Source organism: Phyllostomus discolor, chromosome 9, assembly GCF_004126475.2.
Source record: "Phyllostomus discolor isolate MPI-MPIP mPhyDis1 chromosome 9, mPhyDis1.pri.v3, whole genome shotgun sequence".
Lineage (NCBI taxonomy): Eukaryota > Metazoa > Chordata > Mammalia > Chiroptera > Phyllostomidae > Phyllostomus > Phyllostomus discolor.
Window position 1 is genome coordinate 97,244,179 of NC_040911.2, and position 17,990 is coordinate 97,262,168.

The window sequence follows — 17,990 nt, forward strand, 5'->3', positions numbered from 1 at the left end:
GCTCGGGGAATTTATTATCCCCATTGTGCGGATGAGGAAGCTGAGGCTCGGAGCCAGTCCGGTTTGCAGACTCAACATCCGGTGCTTTTTCCTAACCACTACAGAAGCTTTTTCTTCCTGCTCTGGCTGAGGCTGGGGAGGGACATGTTGGACCCCATTAGCTAATGAGTTAAGGATTTACCACGAACTTCCCTGATGTGTGTTGGCATCCGTCAGGTATAAGCCGCCTTGGTTTTTGAAGCCAAGTCCCAGCTGGGTGGGACAGTCATTCACTCAACAAACACTTGTCACCCTGTGCTGTGCTTGATGCCAGGAGTAAGGAGAGGGCGGGGGCGGGGGGGCCTGCTGCTTCTGTCACCCACGCTCTGCTCTTTTCTTGTCCCCTTCCTCATGGGAGGGCCTCAGAGGCAAGAAATGGCCCTTCCGCCGCTGCTTTCCATCCAAAGGCTCTCTGCTCCCAGGGGCAAAAACTGGAGCCCCGAGGGCTAACTGTGGTCCCCAGACAGGTTTTGTCTGGCCCACTCAAATGCTTTAATTTTTTTAAATTTATTTATTTTTGGAGAGAGGGGTGGTAGGGAGAAAGAAAGGGAGAGAAACTTCGATGTGCCAGAGATACAGCACCCCTGAATGGGAACCTGGCCCGCAACCCAGGCGTGTGCTCTGGTCAGGAATCAAGCCAGCAACCTTTCCGTTCATAGGCTGTTGCTCAGTCCACAGAACCACACCTGCCTGGGACAAATTCTTTAATTTTTAAAAATCACTTGCCAACACTCAAGTTGGGATACCGCACATGAAAATTAAAGTGTCTGGCTGGGCCCAGAAAGGAACCCAGCCTGGAGCCGAACACCAGCTGACTCTAGATGGGAGCGTATGGCCCGGTTTACCATAGTCCGCACCACTCCCAGCTGCCTCCTCGTCACTAAGGCTGAGTGTGACCTGGCTTCCTCATTGAACTTGCCCTACCCCCGTTCTTCCATCCAACTGCTTCACTCGTTACCACCACCTGCCTGGCCCCTGGAGCCATCTGAGTTTGAGGTCCCTGCTCTGGCCTCCGTGTCCCTGGGCAGAGAGCTTGAGGGGACACTTTTTCTTTGACAGCTTCTCCAGGACCGAGGGGCCTTCTACTCCTCCCCAGGCCCTCCGAATCATTCTTCCCAGAGAGCAGGGCCTGCTTCCTGGGGTGCAGCCTCCCTAGCGACACGGGGCCCTGTGCTCAGAAGGTCCCCACTAGGCTTAACACTTCACCATCTCCATGAATTTTTGAACAAGGGTGCTGCATTTTCATTTTGCACTGCACCCCCCTCCAATTCCCTGCCAGTGGATCACTCAGGACTAGGGGCACACAACACACCATGCACATACAACACACAACACATCTGGCACGCATCACACACTACACACAGCACACTCACAACAGACACACACACACCACGGATTTCTCCATCTGTCTGGAAGACCACCTCTTGGACTGGCCTATTCTCCCAGTCATGAGGCCAATCATGGTCTAAAATTTGTATGCAGGGGTGGGGGCTTGGGGGCAGCAACCTAGAGGGAGGGGAGGGCGCTGGGGGACTTGCCTGTGCATTTGACTGAGCTTCACGGGGGTGTGACGGAGACTGGGCGGGGGGTGGGGGAGTGTCTGAGCCCCTCCCCCTCCGGCTACTCCCCAGCACAGACACTGCGTGAAGGGTCTGAGCGAGCATCGTGTCATCGGAGGCCAGGTTAAGGCGGGGTTTGGGGCAGACGCTCTTTCCTCTCTCCCGTTTGAGAGAAGGAAGAAGGAAAACCAACGAGCATCTGTGCTGGGCCACACAGTGCTGGGCTTGCGCACACACACACACACACACACACACAGTGTCCCAGGTGAGTGAGTGCCCCCGTCTTTCTGACCTGGCACAGTCACCACGCCCAGAGAGGAAACCGAGGAAACGGAGCCCCAGGGAGCTGAAGGGTCTGTCTCACAGACCCTCCTGGGAGGCAGGGTGGGGGTTGTAAACGCAGGTCTCCGGGGTTCTTTCCACTTTTCCTACCGGGAAGTCGGCACACGAGAGGAGCAAAAGCCCTGACGAAGAGGAAGGGAAGGGCGGCTGCCCCGTGTGGGCCTCATCTCAGAATAAACCAGTGGTATTTTATTGCGGAGAGAGGGTAAACAGCACCCAGTCCAAACCGATCATTCAGCGTCCTGGAGGGCCTTTCTGAAGAGGTGACACATAAGCTAAGACGTGAAGGATGAGAAGGGGCAGCTGGCATCCCAAGACATGGAGCCAGAGGCCCAGAGAGGTTACGGGATGTGCTTAAGCTCACACAGCTATCTTGTGCTTTCCCTTCCTCCCTCCCGCCCTGCAGCCCCCCTCTGACAAAGCCCGTCCCCGGCACCAGGCCCCGAGGTGACTGTAGAACACGGGTCCATAAACTTCTCCTGTCAGTGCTGCTGTTTCCAAAAGCAGCCTTAGGCAATACGTAAATGAATATGGCAGATGTACCAATTAAACGTCATCTAGAAACCAGGAAGCCCACCCACCCTGCTTGAGAGCACAGACATTAGTAAGATACAGTCCTAGGCTTGGAGAACATTCTGCTTTAGTTGGGGAGATAAGGCAAGAAGGAATGTGCTAACCGGAGCAGGGGAGGTAGAAACAAAACTTGTAGAAAACAGGAGATCATGTCTGCAGCTCTGGAAGGAGAAAAACCAAGCGCAGATTCTCAGAAAGGGCCAAGCACACCGAAAGGCCCTCTCTGACCACGCTGTGTTATCAGCCATCAACACACCTTGCTTCTTCCCTTCACAGCATACATATTGCACTGTGCGGTTACTCTTTCATTGAATGTGTTACTTGTTTAAAGTCTAACTCCCTCCACTAGGCTATAAACTCCATAATGGCTGTGGAGTCTTTTTTGCTAGCTTACATTTAGTCTTCCCTCTCTGGGAAACAGTACTTGAATTTTTCTTTGGGGAACCCTCTCATTCCCATTCTCGGTTTCATCCTAGCTCCGGCTATTTGGAATGTGACCCATATCCGGCTAAGTGATTGGCTCAGGGATGGACCAATAAACATCAGCCCTGGGATTTTGTTGGAACTATTGGGAAAGAGGCTTGCTTCCCCCTCCCCCCCAGGATGGAAGCCTGGAGCTGCTGGAAATTATCTTTCCAGCCTTGTTGGTGCAGCCTGCTGAGAAGCCACCACAGAGAAGAAGAGTTAGAGATACTGGGAACCAAGTCTTGATGACCCATTTAAGCCCCTGGATTCAGCCCTCCCTAAAGACTTACTTAATCAAGGATACACACACACACACACACACACACACAATTTTTTTTTGCTTAAGTCCATGTCAGCTGCATTTTTGTCACTGCAGCCCCCCCCAAAATCCTAACTAATAGGCACACAAGCGCTTGTCAGGCACCCAGCACGGTTCCTGGCATATAGCTATAAATGTTTGTCATACAAAGAACAGGTGGCACTGAGGCAGGACCTCAAAACACGCACATACACCCACATAGAGTTCTAAGGATCAGAGAAGCCTAGAAAGGAAGCTAACTTTGAAACCAAGAGGATTGTCCCAGGAAGAGGAGGGAGCGACAGAGTCAAATTGCAGTCAGTATTTCAAGGAACAATAAAGGATCTGCAAACTCATCCAAGGCACAGGAGATAAAAGAAAATCGATCCATTCAAAGAGACAGTGGGAACTCCAGGCCTGAGGAGCAGACGGAAGGCTGGCTAACATTATCACCTTATCTCTGCCTTTCGCTCTGCTTCTCCCATGCCCCGACAGGGTGATCGCGGGCCGCCTCTTTGGTCTGCAAGGACTCGGAGAGGCAGTGCTGGCCAAGGTCAAGGGCCCCAAGGACCACACAGGCCTTGGAAAGACTCTGGGAAGGGCCCTAGGCAGCAATTAGTGAAAGGTAGTAGTTTATTTTTAGCATCTGTTTGATTCCAAGTCCATTACCTGGCGGATGGGAGTGATGGTGTGGAATTGGCAAATGTGACATTATTCTCTCAAAGGCACTGTCCGCCTGCCAGGCATGGTGGGCAGTTATGGCGGAGACTGGCCTCGCTGGAGACTGCAATGGAGCAGCCAGGGGCGAGGGAACACCTCACGTGTCTAATTTCGTCCTTGTCCTTGCTGTGAATGGAAGAGGGGAGCTGTCACCACCTTCTAGCCTAGGCGGTGTGCACATGGGGGTGGGCAGGTGGAGACAAGGGAGGGAGAAGGAGATGGAAGGCTATTCTGGGGAGACCCTTGCCTTGTACGGGAGACCCCTCTGACGGGGCGTCATAAGATCATGCAAATTTACCCGCTTACTCACTCAACACATGCTTACCACTAGTGAAGTGCAACAACAAAAACAACACTACTTAACTTGTGCTGCACCCTTGCTGAGTGCCAGGCACTACTCTGGGGGTTTAATGTAGGGTTGGTCCCAAATTATGGATCAGGAAGTTGAGCAGAGAAGTTAAGTCATGTGCCTTAGGGCGCCCAGCTCAAAAGCACTGGTTTCCGGGCCTGCTGTCCTGAGCGTTCCTGTCTCTCTGTGGGTCGGTCCTGGCATCCCCGGAATAATGCATGAGCTGGCCTTCACAGTGTTCTGTGCCAGGCAGGTCTGAACATCAGGTTTCCAGGGCACAGAGGAGGCAGCAGTGGGAGCTGCCGGAAGGGGGTGTGGGTGGCGGAGGGAGGGAGGGAGGGAGAAGCTGGGCCTGGAAAGGTGGGAAGGGAAAGGCTGCAGGCAGACGGGAGGAAGAGGACGGTGCACAGCAGAAGAATCGGCTGGGGCAAAGGTGTGGAGTGGGACTGGGGAGGGAGGACCATTCGAGGAAGGCCAAAAGGCGGGTGTGGTGGGAGCAGACCATACCACGGAGGGAGGCTGGGAGGAGAGGAAGGTGGAGATGTTGGCCGAGGCCTTGAAGGCCGGGGTGAGGAGTCTGTGCTTCACCCTGGGGGCTGTGAGCATGTACCATTTTGCAAGAATAATACTTTTTTTTGGAAAAGAGCTTACTTATCCATTGGGATTGTCAGGTGGATTAAGTGAGACAATAACAACTAAAACAACAACAACAACAAAACATCCTAACAGTTCTGGAGGGCTTTCCAGGCATCAGACCCTAGCTGGAGTGCTCTGCACGCACGGACTCATTTAATCCTGGTGGCCATGCAATGAGGCAGGCGCTGCTACGGCGCCGGTTGTATGAGTCAAGGAACCGGGGCACAGGCGGATGCAATAGTGTGCTCCAGATCACATGCTTAGTGAGTAGAGGCCAAACGTTGAACTTGGGCGATCCTGCGCTCCCATCAGGGCTCCTCTCCCTAAGGCCCTCGGGTGTAGAAGTGCACCAAGTGCTGGGTGTGGAGCTGGCGCCTAAGCATGCTTGTTCTCTTCCCGTTAATTAAACTCTGGCCGCGCTGCTCCTTTAGCCACCGCTTTTTCTTCCTAAGCATTTCCACATCCTCTAGCCTATCAGAGGCTTTCAAACCCCCCCAGAGACCAGCTGCCAAAGTCTCTCATCCCGGACAAGCATCCTGGAGAAACGGAAAGATCCCTGAGCCTCGGTGAGGGTAACAGGAGGGTCCGAGAGGTCTGGAAATGGGCTCCGATCTTTCATCAAGTTGTTGTACGATGTGGGCAAGTCCTCGAAGCATCCTCCGGGTTCCCCTTTGTCAAATGGGGACACTGGGTTGATGAAGCGTGGCTTCAGCACTTTACGAGCATTGCCGTACTTTATCCTCCGGGCAACCCTGCCAGGTGGGTTTGTGTATCACCATCTTCACTTACGGCTATGGGAGGGGAAAGGATTTGCACGAAGTCCAGAGCTAGGAAATGGCGGGGCTGGGATTCAAACCCGGATCTCTCTGGCCCCACAGCCAGGATTCTGAATCTCTGGCATAAGGTCTCCCAGAAATAAACACAAGCATCCAGGATGCCCGACCCGGGGCCAGTAAGAGCCTCAGCCAGACGACTCACAACTCCTAGAAACCCCATGAGTTCTGAGCTGGTTCCCCTCAATTTTTCTCGATGAGGATGCCTGGATGCCCCCCGGGTTCAGGCCAAGGAAGCAGACGCTCCATCACGCTAGTGGCATGGAATCCTAGTAGAGCAGGGAGTGATCCCCCACCATCAACAGCGCTGCCACGGGAGAGGCTGCCAGCCAGGGAGGTAGCTAGACTAGAAGAATTCAGCGATGACACTGATAATCGCCATTGTCATTTACTGAACGCTTACCACGGGCTGGGCACTGGCCCACGCTCTTTGTGCAGATTGTCCCCTAATGGCCCTGCATGGGGGGCTCCCTTTCCCAGATGAGGAAACTGAGACCCAGAGAAGGAAGGGGATCTGCCCAAGGTCATATTCCTGGTAGGACGGAACAGACCACATCCGTTGGACTCCAGAGCTGATTCTTAATCAAGTCTGTGGTGGGCAAACTACTGACCACTGTCCCCGAGTCAAGAATATTCCCTCTTTTGATTATAAAAATTCACGCTAATAAAGTGCTTTCCATTTGCAAATTACATTTACATCTGAAATCTCACTGAGTCATCAAAATAGCCCAGAGAAGTGGGTCAGCATTGAGCAGAGGAGCTCACTGAGCTTGAAGGATTCCAGGATTAAGGAGCACTGGCTTGGGAACCAGACCACCCTAGGTTCAAACTCTGGCTGTGCCATTTTCATTCCTTCGACAAATATTTACCGAGCACTTAGCTGTGTGCACTCCGACAAGTGACTTCACCACTTAGCACCTCCATTTATTTCCTGTTTGTAAGAGTCTTAACACCATTCATCAAATCCATTCTCTCCTTCATCTGAGAATGCCAGACACGCGCTTTCCCAGGCTTCCCCGTAGAATGAGCATGTGACCTGATCCTGGCCAATGGGATTTAAGCGGGCTCTGGGGAAGGGTTTATCTCAGGGGAAAACATGGCACATAGGATGAGATGCCCAAGTCACTGGTTGGATATCGTGTGTCAACACTAGAAGGCTGGAACTGGGCAGCCATTTTGTGATATGAGGCATCCAGCCTGAGGACCAAGCCACCTGCAGGAGCTGGAGGAGCCCAAAAGATAAAAAAAAAATCTAGAATCCTGATGGCACAATGGAGCCATTATCCCAAAACCAGCTACCCTGGAACTTCCTGTTATGTGGGATGATACATCTTCCTCCATATAGAAGCCACTTTGAGTTTTTTATTCTGTTACTTGCAGCCCAAATGGGCAGACTGTCTGGATTGTTGCAGGGATTTCAATGAGATGGTGGGTGTAAAGTTCCACTAATCAGCACCTGGCACAGTAGACAGCAGCTCCTCTGGATACTAAGGAGTTATCTTAGGGCTCAGACTCAGAGACGGCCCTGGGGAACACAGATGCTGTAACCTGGCGAATTAGTCCCCACTGTCTCCTACTGAGAAAGCCTGTAGTTTTCTGAGAAAGCGGAAACCCAGTGGTGGCCCAGCACCGAAACCCTTTCACTCTGTTGGGGCTGACCCCAGTTCCAAACGAGAATCAATCACACTGCCTTTTGCCTAATGGATTTTGATTTTTCGCTCCCCTGACGGCGAAGGCGAGTGCCTGCGCTTCGGCTCGCCTCTGCGTTGCCAGAACAGCCCATCAATTATTAACAGCGACAGCTCAGCCTCCCGGTGCCGCTATCACAAGGAAAGGGTTTGCCGCAGCTCAGCCCACCCAGCCGTGCAGAAAGAACTCTGCTCCTCATATTTACAACAACAGGCCGCCCTCCTACCGTGTGATTTGGCAAACACTCACAGTGACCCTGCAAGGGGGGCCCTTTTACTTCCATTTCACAGGTGGGGGCTGGGGCTCAGAGCCTTGAAGAACTTGCCTAAGGCCAGAAACTGGGGAGGGTGCTGGAGCCGGGCCTGCACCCCGGGTCTGTTCTCGCTCTTAGATGTGTGAGATTTCTGAATCTCACAACCACTCAGGAATGGTCCTCCATTTTACTCTCTCCTTCTGTGGGCCTCTGCGAAGTTTCCACAGGCCTCGCTGCCTGACTGGCAAGGCATCCAAATTGGGGCTGGGGGGTGGGGGGTGAGGTGAGCACAGAGACCTGGGGTGCAGGCAGGCAGTGAGGAAGGCATGACAGATTCCCCAAGCCCTGAGACACAGTCACTGACGGATCGCTTGGTCCATTCATTCATTCCACATGTAGCTATTTGAGTTTCTCCGTGCCAGGCTCCGTGATGGGTGCTGGGCACGGAGCAGTAAATGCAGCTCACAGCGCTCACACTCACGTGTGGGAGAAACAGAGAAATGAAAGGAAGCAGACGTCATTTCAGATGGGGCTCCGAGCCTGTGCAGCACCGACACTGCGTGATGAGACAGAGACTGAGGGGAAGGAGGCTGTTTTCGACTGGGCCCGGGAGAGGTCTCTCTGAGAACAAGATATCTGGGCAGGGGCCTGCTTACATGAGGAGTGAGAAGTGGCTGGCCGTGAGACAGTGTGAGAAGGAGCATTCTAAGTAGCAGGAACAGCAAGCGCAAAGGTCCTGGGGCAGGATACAGCCCGACCTGTCTAGGTGGGGGCGGAGCTAGTGAGCTACAGGAGAGAAGAACAGCTCAGAGAGGTCACAGGCCAGGATTCACTGGGATCCGGGATGCCCTGGTGAAGGTTGGGATTTTATTCTGAGTGAGATGGGAAACCTCTGGAGGATGTTGAGCAGGCGAATGATGGGATCCAATTTACATTTTGAAAGGCTCACTCTGGCTGCTGTGTGGGCAGTGGATTGCAAGGGGCAGCAGTGGAAACAGAGAGACCGGGAAGGAGACTGCATCACTTATTCACGATGGGAAGAACAGGGTCTTTGAAATCACACCCGAGTTTGAATTTCTGGCTACGGCTGTGTTGCCTGCTGTGTGACCTTAGGCAAGTTACTTAACCTCTCTGAGTCTCCCCATTTGAGAAAGGTGAGATAATAATAGAGAATCAGTAAGGGACTAATTGCGTTGTGATACTTCTTACACAGTGGGTGTTTGACCAGTGAGAGTCAGGCTTTCTATACTGAGAGCCAACGAGCTGGCCTGCCTTCCCATCTCAGCTCTCGCTGCAGAACATCCCAGACCGTCCATCTGCCAGGAATGTGTGCTGGCTGAGCCTGGGATCACAGAGAGGTCACGAAACTGTCCCTGCAAGTGGATTAACCCAGAGGAGAGAGGAGGCTGTTTATTCCCAAACAGCGTCTCTTGCAAGCTGGAGCTTCCAGATGCCAATCCACACACTGCCTTTGCCTGCGACCCTCCCCTGCCCCGCCCCTCACTCTCGTGTCTTAGGGGCCGGGGCGGGGAGGAGGGAGAGGGACGTCCGGGCCCAAACAGGATGTGGAGGGCAGGGACCTGTGTCAGGCCTGGAAATAGCAAAATAAGTCTGTTGATCCTAAGCCGGTTAAGGGTGAGTGACTTTGTCTTAAGAGGGAGGCGTTTTGGACATGAAACCTGGGGCAGGATTATGACCAGAGACAGCCTGCAGCCTCAGAAGAGAGAAATCAGGCCTCGGGGTCTGTCCTCCTCAAGACCAACAGGGGAGAGGGAAAACCTGCGGGCTTTCCTCCACGCTCCTGCCAGTGAGCCCCTCCTGCACCCTGCCCCCCAGCCCGAAATGTCTCCTTGGGTAGTCACATCTGGGGAAAGGACCCCACAGGGTGCCCTTCAGACCTGGCCCTGCAACTGAGCCTTCGGCGAAGAGCTAACTGAGCCCGGGGGTCCCACACGACGAGAGGCCAGGCTGGCTGAAGGCGGCCCTGGCTAGGCCATCATGGCTGCCACGCAGGCTCCCCTCTCCTTGTTTCCCCTTCTTCCACAAACACATCGACCCACCCCCCACCCCCACCCTGCTTTTTGGCTCCGCTCTCAGAGGGCGATTTATGTTCAACACGTCTTTTCCAACTTGGTCCTCCTGGACTGTGACATCAACACCTCCCTTTTCTGGCCTCCCCCTGGGCCCCAGATGAACTCCTGGATGAGGCTGCACGCACCGTGCCGTCCTTTATTCTGACATCTAGCACACCGGCCACAGGAAGGCAGGCCCCCGTCTCTTCAAGGCAGCCCCGAACCCCCGTAGGACACAGAGAAGTTGCTCCCAGTCTGGCCTAGCTCCCACCCAAAGCCTCTCTGAGTCCCTTACACCCTCGGCCTTTACCCGGCACCACACAGGCCCCCCGGCCCCCGGGGGGTAATAAAACTCATCCCTGCCTCCTGATTTATTGTCCACATTGCCTCATTCTTCTCTCCTGTTTTGAAGTTTACATCCCCTTCCAATGGCGAAAGCATCTTTACAACCTGCATCAAACCCTTCTTGGAATAAACTCAACACGTAACTAAAGAGCAAATCAGGGGGTGACCCTTCTTCACCCACAAGCATCCACAGCCAGCCGCATGCGTCACGCACGCCCACCCACCCCTCAGAGTCCCTTTGCCTCGTTTTCCTTACTTATGTGAAAACGGCCTGGTCCTGGCCGGTGGCTCAGTTGGTTGGAGCTTGTCCCGCACACCGAAAGGTTGCGGGTTCGATTCCCGGTCAGGACATATACCTAGGTTGTGGGTTCGATCACCCGTCAGGGCCCATATGGGAGGCAACAGATCAAAGTCGCCCCCCCCCTCCAGCCCCACCCTTTCTCGCTCTCTAAAATCAATAAACATATCCTTGGGTGAGGATTTAAACATAAAAAACTGCCTGACAGTATCTCAACATCCTCCAAGCAAGTCTGTAAGCTGCTTTCATTCCCTCCTTGAGGTGAAGCGGGGTTATAAATTTAGGGGTAAATGAAAATCGCAGGGCGACACCCTGCCAGCCTGGGCCTGGGCCCTCACAAGGGAGCGTTATGTCCAGGAGACCAAACACGGCTCCCTACCCCGCCCCAGCAAGGCTTAACTGCTTCTCTGTCCTCTCTTCCGCATTTGCAGCATCATCTCCTGTTGTGTGGGTTTTTGTAAGTCTCCCTGAATCCCTTTCTCCGACAAAGTCAGGGTATAAAGAATTGCATAATAAAAGGATGGGGCGACCAGAACCACATAGGATCCGCCCGAAGGGGTTGGCCCTTGTCTCCAAGGTCTCTGGCTACAGCCCCTCCCCGTTCCTGGTCTTCCTATTTGAAGACCAGAGTCCCCCAGCAGAGATCCTTAACCCGGGGACACAGGCGGAGTCCCGCAGCCCAGCAGCCCCCAGATCCCAGGCTCACCTTGGCAGCCACAGAGGAATTGGGCTTCTCCAGGAGGTCCCAGAGCTTTTTCCTCTTCTCCGCGCAGCACGTGTTGTCAAACTCCTCGCCCTCCCGCTCGCGCAGGGTCTCGGCCTCACGCTTGAGCTCCTCGTTCATCTGCTCCTTTTTCTGGTGGTAGCGCGCCTGGCAGCAGGACTCCAGGTAGATTTCGTCGATGCCCCAGTAGTCCAGCTCTTGGCTGAAGCTGAGCGCGCACATCTCCTCCATCATGTGCAGCCGCCCGGTGCGGTAGAAGTTGAGGATGGAGGTGAAGGCGCCCGGGTGGCGGTCGAAGAAGTACTCGTTGTCGTCGAGGCTGTAGTCGTCGCACACTTCGAGCAGCGAGTCGTGCGTGTTGCAGTCACGGAGCTTGCCCAGCCGCGTGCGGGGCAGGCGGTCCAGGGTGCGCCAGAGTACCTCGTGCGCCAGGCCCCCAACGTTGAGGCGGACGCGCCTGGAGCACGCCTTGCTGCGCACGATCTCCATGGGCTCCGGCGGCAGCGAGCTGGTGGAGCGGGAGCCATGCTTCGTCATGCCCGCCGGCATCTCTGGTCCGGCCGCCCCCTCCCCCCCTGCCCCCCCAGGCCGCAGTCACTGGACGGCAAGGCCGGCCGCCGTGGGGGAGGGGGGCAGGGAGCGCTGTGGGCTGTCGGGGGTGCAGGGGGCCACGCGGGCGCGCGTTATGGCCGTCTTCTCACCTCCATCCCGACGGCTGCGAGGCAGAAAGTGCACGCAGGTAAGCAAACAGGAAGGCACGGCCCCTCCCCACCTCTCCAGCGGGGCCCCAGCTGGGCCCCCAGCTGGCCTTGACCTTCCCGGTGCTTAAGCAGCTCAGGGGGGCAGAAAGCCTGGGCGCTGTCCCTCCCGCCGGTGCTGAAGTCCGCCCCACCCCATGGATGGAGTGACGGGCCACCCTTTGGAGCGGGGAGGGGGCCCCCAAGAGGCGCCCCAGGGACCCGGGAGGCCCCACCCGGGTTTCTGAGGCCCAGGCCTGACCTAGCCGCCCGGGGCGCTGTCCGCCCCTTCGAGTGCTGAAACTCGCTTTTCTCTGGCTATCCCTGTCGAGTCTTGAACCTGGCCCCAAAATGGGGAGAGAGGGGAGCTGCGTGAAAAACTTTTTTTAAAAAAGACTTTGCATCTTTTCCTCCCCATGTTCCGGGATAATTAGAATCTGAAGGCTGGGGATGGCAGATGGCAGCAGGTTTGATTTTTCTAAACCTTAAAAGATTTGGGGGAATTCTGCAGGATTTCAGGTGCCCACCTGTCGGAGGTCACAACAGACTGTGTGGTCACGACAGCCCCGCACTGTCGTGGAGCGACCCCTCTCCCCAAGCCACGAGAGTATCTCTTGAGGTCGCTCCGGCGACAAGATGACCCCTGAAGACGCAAAGCGCTGGTTCCCACACCGCCCTCCCAGGGCCCCTAACCCACCGCAGGAGGAGCGCGGAGTCCTGGGGACCCACCTGCTCCGTCTTCCCCTCGATCCTTCCCCGCCCCCTTCTCCTCCTCCTCCACTTCCTCCTCCTCCTCCTCGCTCCTCTCCTGCGATGGCTTTTTATAACTCCGGGTTCTGCGCCTTTCCCGGGGCTTAGAAGGGAAGGGAAGGGGTGGGGGAGGTAGGAAGCGGGGAAACGAGCTGAATTTTCTGGCCTTTTCAAAACGTGCCCTCCTCCTGCCGCGCACTGGTGATTTCGGGGGCTCCTCTGAGCCCCCTGGCAGTGAAGCTCACGCCCTCTCCCCTCGCCCAGGAATGATATCATGCGTCTCCCCGAGCCCCCAGCCCCTGTCCGCACGCCCCCAGCCCCCACCCACCCCAGCCTGGAGCCGCGGAGCCTGGGTAGACCAACAGGCCGAGCCGCGCGGTAGGCGAGTCCCCCACTCACGTCCCCCTGCGCCCTCGCCGCGGGCCGCACTCCCCAACACTCACCCTCAGGGCGGCCGCCTCCCGGGGCCAGGGACCGCGCATCGCCCCGGCCGCCGGAGCACCCCGGCCCGCGGGCAGCGGCGGACCCGGGGCCCGGCCGGGCCCGGCCTACGCCGGCCGGCCGGGCAAACGCCAAGCCGGGGCTGCAGGCGCTGCGAAGCCGGACGCGCTCTCCGAGGCTGGGGGCGCAGGCGGACGTTGCGGGCGCGGGTGGCAGGACCGCGTTCGGGAGGCGACTCCTGCTCCACCTCCTCCTCCGGCTCCGGCGGCGGTGGCGGAGGCAGCGGCTGCTTGGGCGAGATCAACAAGTCGGGGCTGAGCTTCGGCTCCGCGTTCACTGCGATTCTGTCCCGCACTTCAGAGCGCCCGGAGTCCAGCACCGAGGCGGGACGGCGCCACCTGCGGGTAGCAAGCGTGCGCGTCGCTTAACTCCTGCCTGCCCGGCCTGGCAGGCTGCCGAGCTTGGGGGCGGGCTGGAGGCTTGGGCGAGGAGGAGCCTGGCAGTCCCTAACCTTTCCACCTGGGTTACCTCCACTGCTTTCCTGGCAATCCCGCCTTCCTTAGTCCCATCAACAGCGTGAGGTGAGTGCCTACTGTGTGCAAGACACTAGGAAAAGCGTCTGAGATTCCACTGTGAACCGAACCCAAACGCTGGGCACCTGGGCAGCTCTTGGAGCTGGCTGGAGACACAGCGAAAACAAAGGCAAAGGATGATGTCCCAGGGCCATGTGCGCTCCGCTCCGGGGGTAATAAAGCAAAGGACAGGGACAGAGGTGGGGGCTGGGGTCGGGTTGCAATTTTAAATAGCCCTTGCTTTCATGAGTTTCCGTTCTAGGTTCTAAAATGTAATTCTAAAATAGATTCTAGTGGGGGGATGTGGACAACGAACGCATCAACCAATGTACAATGCGGCAGTTGGCGATAACTGAGAAGCAGAAAAATAAAGCAAGGTGAGGGGGAGAGAGAGTGAGGGGTGAGCTGGTTTATCTAGCCTGGTCATTCATCCATTCACTCATTCACTCATTCACGTTATGGTGGACAGCTAGCTGCCGAGAGCTTCCTGGGCGCCAGGTCCTGTGGCAGGCCCGGTAAAAGAGATGACTTCCCCTGGAGATTCCTGTCCCACGGGGGGAGGAGGAGGCGGAACTGATCCACAATCCCCCGAAGTGAATAGAGAACCGAAGGGCTTACCCGCAGAGGCCAGCCAGCTTTTCCTAAGGATGTCAGAGTTACCCCTCCGCCACCACTCACTCATTTATTCTTTCACACGCACATTTACCGCATGACACGTGAACAGGCCGAGGGACACAGCAGTGAGCCCCAGGCCCTGGAGGAGAAAAGCTGTGAATGAGCCATTAGGCCCCACGGGAAGGTCCTCTCCCTCCCTGACCCTTTCCTTCATCTGTAAATGTAAAGGGATTCCCCCCCCCCCATAGAGTCGAACATATTATTACATGGCTTTAATCTGTTCACTTCTCGTGATCCTTGTCCAAGGTGCCGTCATCTTGTGGGCAGAGGCCAGAGATGTGGCTAAAAACCCTCCAGCACGCAGCACAGGCCCCCACCATAAAGAATCCTCCCGCCCTGCATGGCAACAGCGCCGAGGCTGAGAAACCCGGGATTAATTTTACAGAACGCCACGGCATGTCCTGGTCTGGAAAGGCTATTCTTTCAACCAGCAATTAGTGAGCACCTACTATGTGCCAAGCACTACTGTAGACACTGGAGACACACTGAGGATAAAAAAGGCAGTCCTTATGCATAGTCTGGTGAGGAATGCAGTTAAATAAAACAATAAAATAAATGAACTGATCATTTAGGTTATGATAAATGCCACGAAGAAAGGAAACAAGAGGAAGTGAAAGAGCATGCCTGAGAGAGGCGTCAGCAACTTTAGATAGGGTGGTCAGGCAGGGAAGGCTTCCCGGAGGAGGTGACACATCCAAGCTGAGAACGTGAGGGCGGGAAGCAGACAACTGTGGGACGTTCTGAGGAAGGGCATACAGGCAAGGGAAACAGAAAGAGGAGCAGCCCTAAGATGGAAATGAGCTTGGAAAGGGGGGTTACAGAGGTGGGCAGGACCAAGCCACGCATGCAAGCTTCCCTGGGATTTTTATACTAAAGGTTAAGGAATGAGTTCGAGCTTAGAAATCACGGTGAAAAGCCATGACAGAGGTTTAAGCAGAAAAGCCCCATGTGCTGAGATACGCCTTGAAGTGGTTCTTCCTGAGGCTGTGTGCATTGTGGAGTGTCGGGGGACAAAAGGCGGCAGCAGGAAGACCCACCGGGAGGTTTCTGTGACTGCCCAGGCCAGTGGTAATGGGGCCTGGACTGGGACGATGGTGATGGGGGGTGGCTGAGCAATGCCAGGGCCACGAGGCTCTGCCAGCAGAGACTCCTCCGCCAAGGCCAGCACTGGATCCTCCATTCCATGCAGATTCTTTCTCCCTGGGTGGCCTGAGTCCTGAACTGCTGGCTGCAGATTCCGATGAAGAACATCTGGATCCTCCCGGATCGCGGAAGTGCAGGCGAATGGGAACAGCTCTGTCACTTTCCTGCCAGCAACCCTGTTGCCGCAACGTGTCCGTTCATTTGCTCAACGAGGATCCAGTGCCACCTTGCTCAGGGAGACGGTGCTGCCAACCTAGCGGCTCCGAGTGCGAGCTCTGGAGTCAGAATGACTGGTGTCGCTACTTACGCGCAGAACGGCCTTGGGCGAGAAGTCTAATCTTTCTGGGCCTCAACTTTCCTTTCTGTAAAATGAGGATGGAAATCAAGAGAGTAGTACCTGCTTGACAGGGTTCTTATGAGAAACTTATAGAAAGCACTCACGTGTTAACAGCTCTCATTACCTGGTAAGTTGCAGGCTACCCAAGGGCAGGGGCTGCTCTGTCTTGCTCATCTCAGGTAACAGAATCCTTAACTAATAGGGGCCTAAAGAGTAAGGATATTTAGTTATCTTACATTAGAATTCAGAGAAGGCTGGTATGAGAGTTGATTCAGCAGCTCCACTGTGTTATTAAGGGACCAGATTTCTTCCATCCTTTTGCTCTGTCTTCTACACTATATTGGCTCTTTATCCTGGGCTTGTTGCCTCAGAGTCACAAAGTGGCTGCTACCACTCCTTGCATCAGTCTCCGTAAAATTATTTTCCAAGGCAAAAGGGATAATATGGCAAAGGTGGCCAATGATAGTTCTTCTGTCATGCTTCTCTCTTTTTTTTTGACCATCTCCCCACCCACTGCCAAGTTCCCTACCATAGGTCACATGGCCACTCCTAGACCAATCATTGACAAGAAGAATAGGACTGACCCCCCCCCCCCAGGCCTAAATTCACCACTGCCCTTACAGAACTGAAGTTTGTTGAACACGGAAGAAGTAGAGATAGAAGTTGGGTCGACAACCAGCAGTGTCTGCCACACTGTTCTTCTACGGCCCAGCACAATGCCAGGGACAGAGTAACCGCTCAATAAATATTTGCTAAATGAATAAATAATCCTCTTATCTTGAGGGCATATATCAGGAACTTATGAATAAGACACACCTCTGACCTCAGAACTGTCCAATCCTATTGGTGGGGGTGGCTACAAGGTATACGGAAATAAAATTGGCAAAAAGCTCTCTTATTGTTCCCTCCCTGACTCTAAGTCTTTAATAAGGAGACTGACTCCCTGAGATGATGCACAGCTTCAAGTCAGCTAAACTGATATTTGTGTATACCCTTAAAAAGGAAGGAAGGAAGGAAGGAAGGAAGGAAGGAAGGAAGGAAGGAAGGAAGGAAGGAAGGGAGGGAGGGAGGGAGGGAGGAAGGAAGGAAGGGAGGAAGGAAGGGAGGGAGGGAGGGAGGGAGGGGGGAAAGAAGGAAGGAAGGAAGGAAGAAAGGGAGGGAGGGAGGGGGGAAGGAAGGAAGGAAGGAAGGAAGGAAGGAAGGAAGGAAGGAAGGAAGGAAGGAAGGAAGGGAGGGAGGGAGGGAGGGGGAAGGAAGGAAGGAAGGAAGGAAGCCATGGCTAGTGTGTAAGCAGTGTTCCGGTCCTCTGGGCAATCCTGTATGACTGCTAGCAGAGGTCAGAAGCTGGTGATTTTCGGACTTGTATTTTTTGACCATTAAGTTTTTGTTTTGTTTTTTAAATTTGAGTCAAGATTTAAATATTAGAGGCATTGACATAAAAATCTGGATTTCCGGCTCCTCTTGAAAAATTAGAGGAACTCGTTAACCCGGGGCCCGCATTCCAGTGTAACGTGGAAACTTTGGCTGGTGCAGAGCAGCGACTGCCCTTGAGTCACAGCTGCCCCCTTCAGGCAGGATGTGGTCTCCAGTTCGCGGCGGTCTCTGCCTCTCCCCACTGCTTCTCATTCAGCACACTTCCTCATTTATGTTGCTTGCTGGTCTTGGTATGAGTTTAAGTCTGTGCTCCTTGCGCACAAAGACCAAAAAAGTCCGAACAGGTTGTTCTGCCTCCCTCTGGTTCCTCAAACTCTGCACCGTGCCCGATTTGGAATTTTTCTTTTCTAAATGAAAAGACTATATACGTTATTTGGAAGCAATAGGGATTCATTGCCTAGAATTTTCTGTCATCATAATTGGAGAGACTACCTAGAAATACAGACAATCTGGGGGAAAGTGGAGCCCAGAGGCTGTGATACTGACTCCTGACCATGTCCTCAGAGCTCCTGGATCCAGTCATACCTGAAGGCAGCGCTCTCTGGATTTTCTGGCTATGTGAGCTGGCAAAAACCCCTTTTCACTTAAGCCATTTTGGGATGTGATTTTCTCATTTATGTCCCCAAGAGCCCAACAGATCCAATTTTCTCTCTACTAAACAGAAGCGTATCATCTCTTTATAATGTACTTATCACAAACAGGGCAA

General features: G+C 54.6%; 1 protein-coding gene across 2 annotated transcripts in view; it reads right to left on the minus strand.

Moving 5' to 3' along the window:
- Window positions 1-13,854, minus strand: part of KCNB1 (potassium voltage-gated channel subfamily B member 1) — a 79,183-nt gene extending 65,329 nt beyond the window's left edge. The window contains exons 1-2 of one of the 2 annotated variants that reach the window (XM_028524252.2): window positions 13,126-13,854; window positions 11,178-11,910 (exon numbers count right to left, since the gene is read on the minus strand). In XM_028524252.2, coding sequence (XP_028380053.1) covers window positions 11,178-11,744 — 567 coding nt within the window. In that variant the 5' untranslated portion in view covers window positions 11,745-11,910; window positions 13,126-13,854. Of the gene's footprint in view, window positions 1-11,177; window positions 12,282-13,125 lie in introns of those variants that run through there. The other variant, XM_036009960.1, reaches the window with a different exon arrangement.
- Window positions 13,855-17,990: the final 4,136 nt, after the last annotated feature.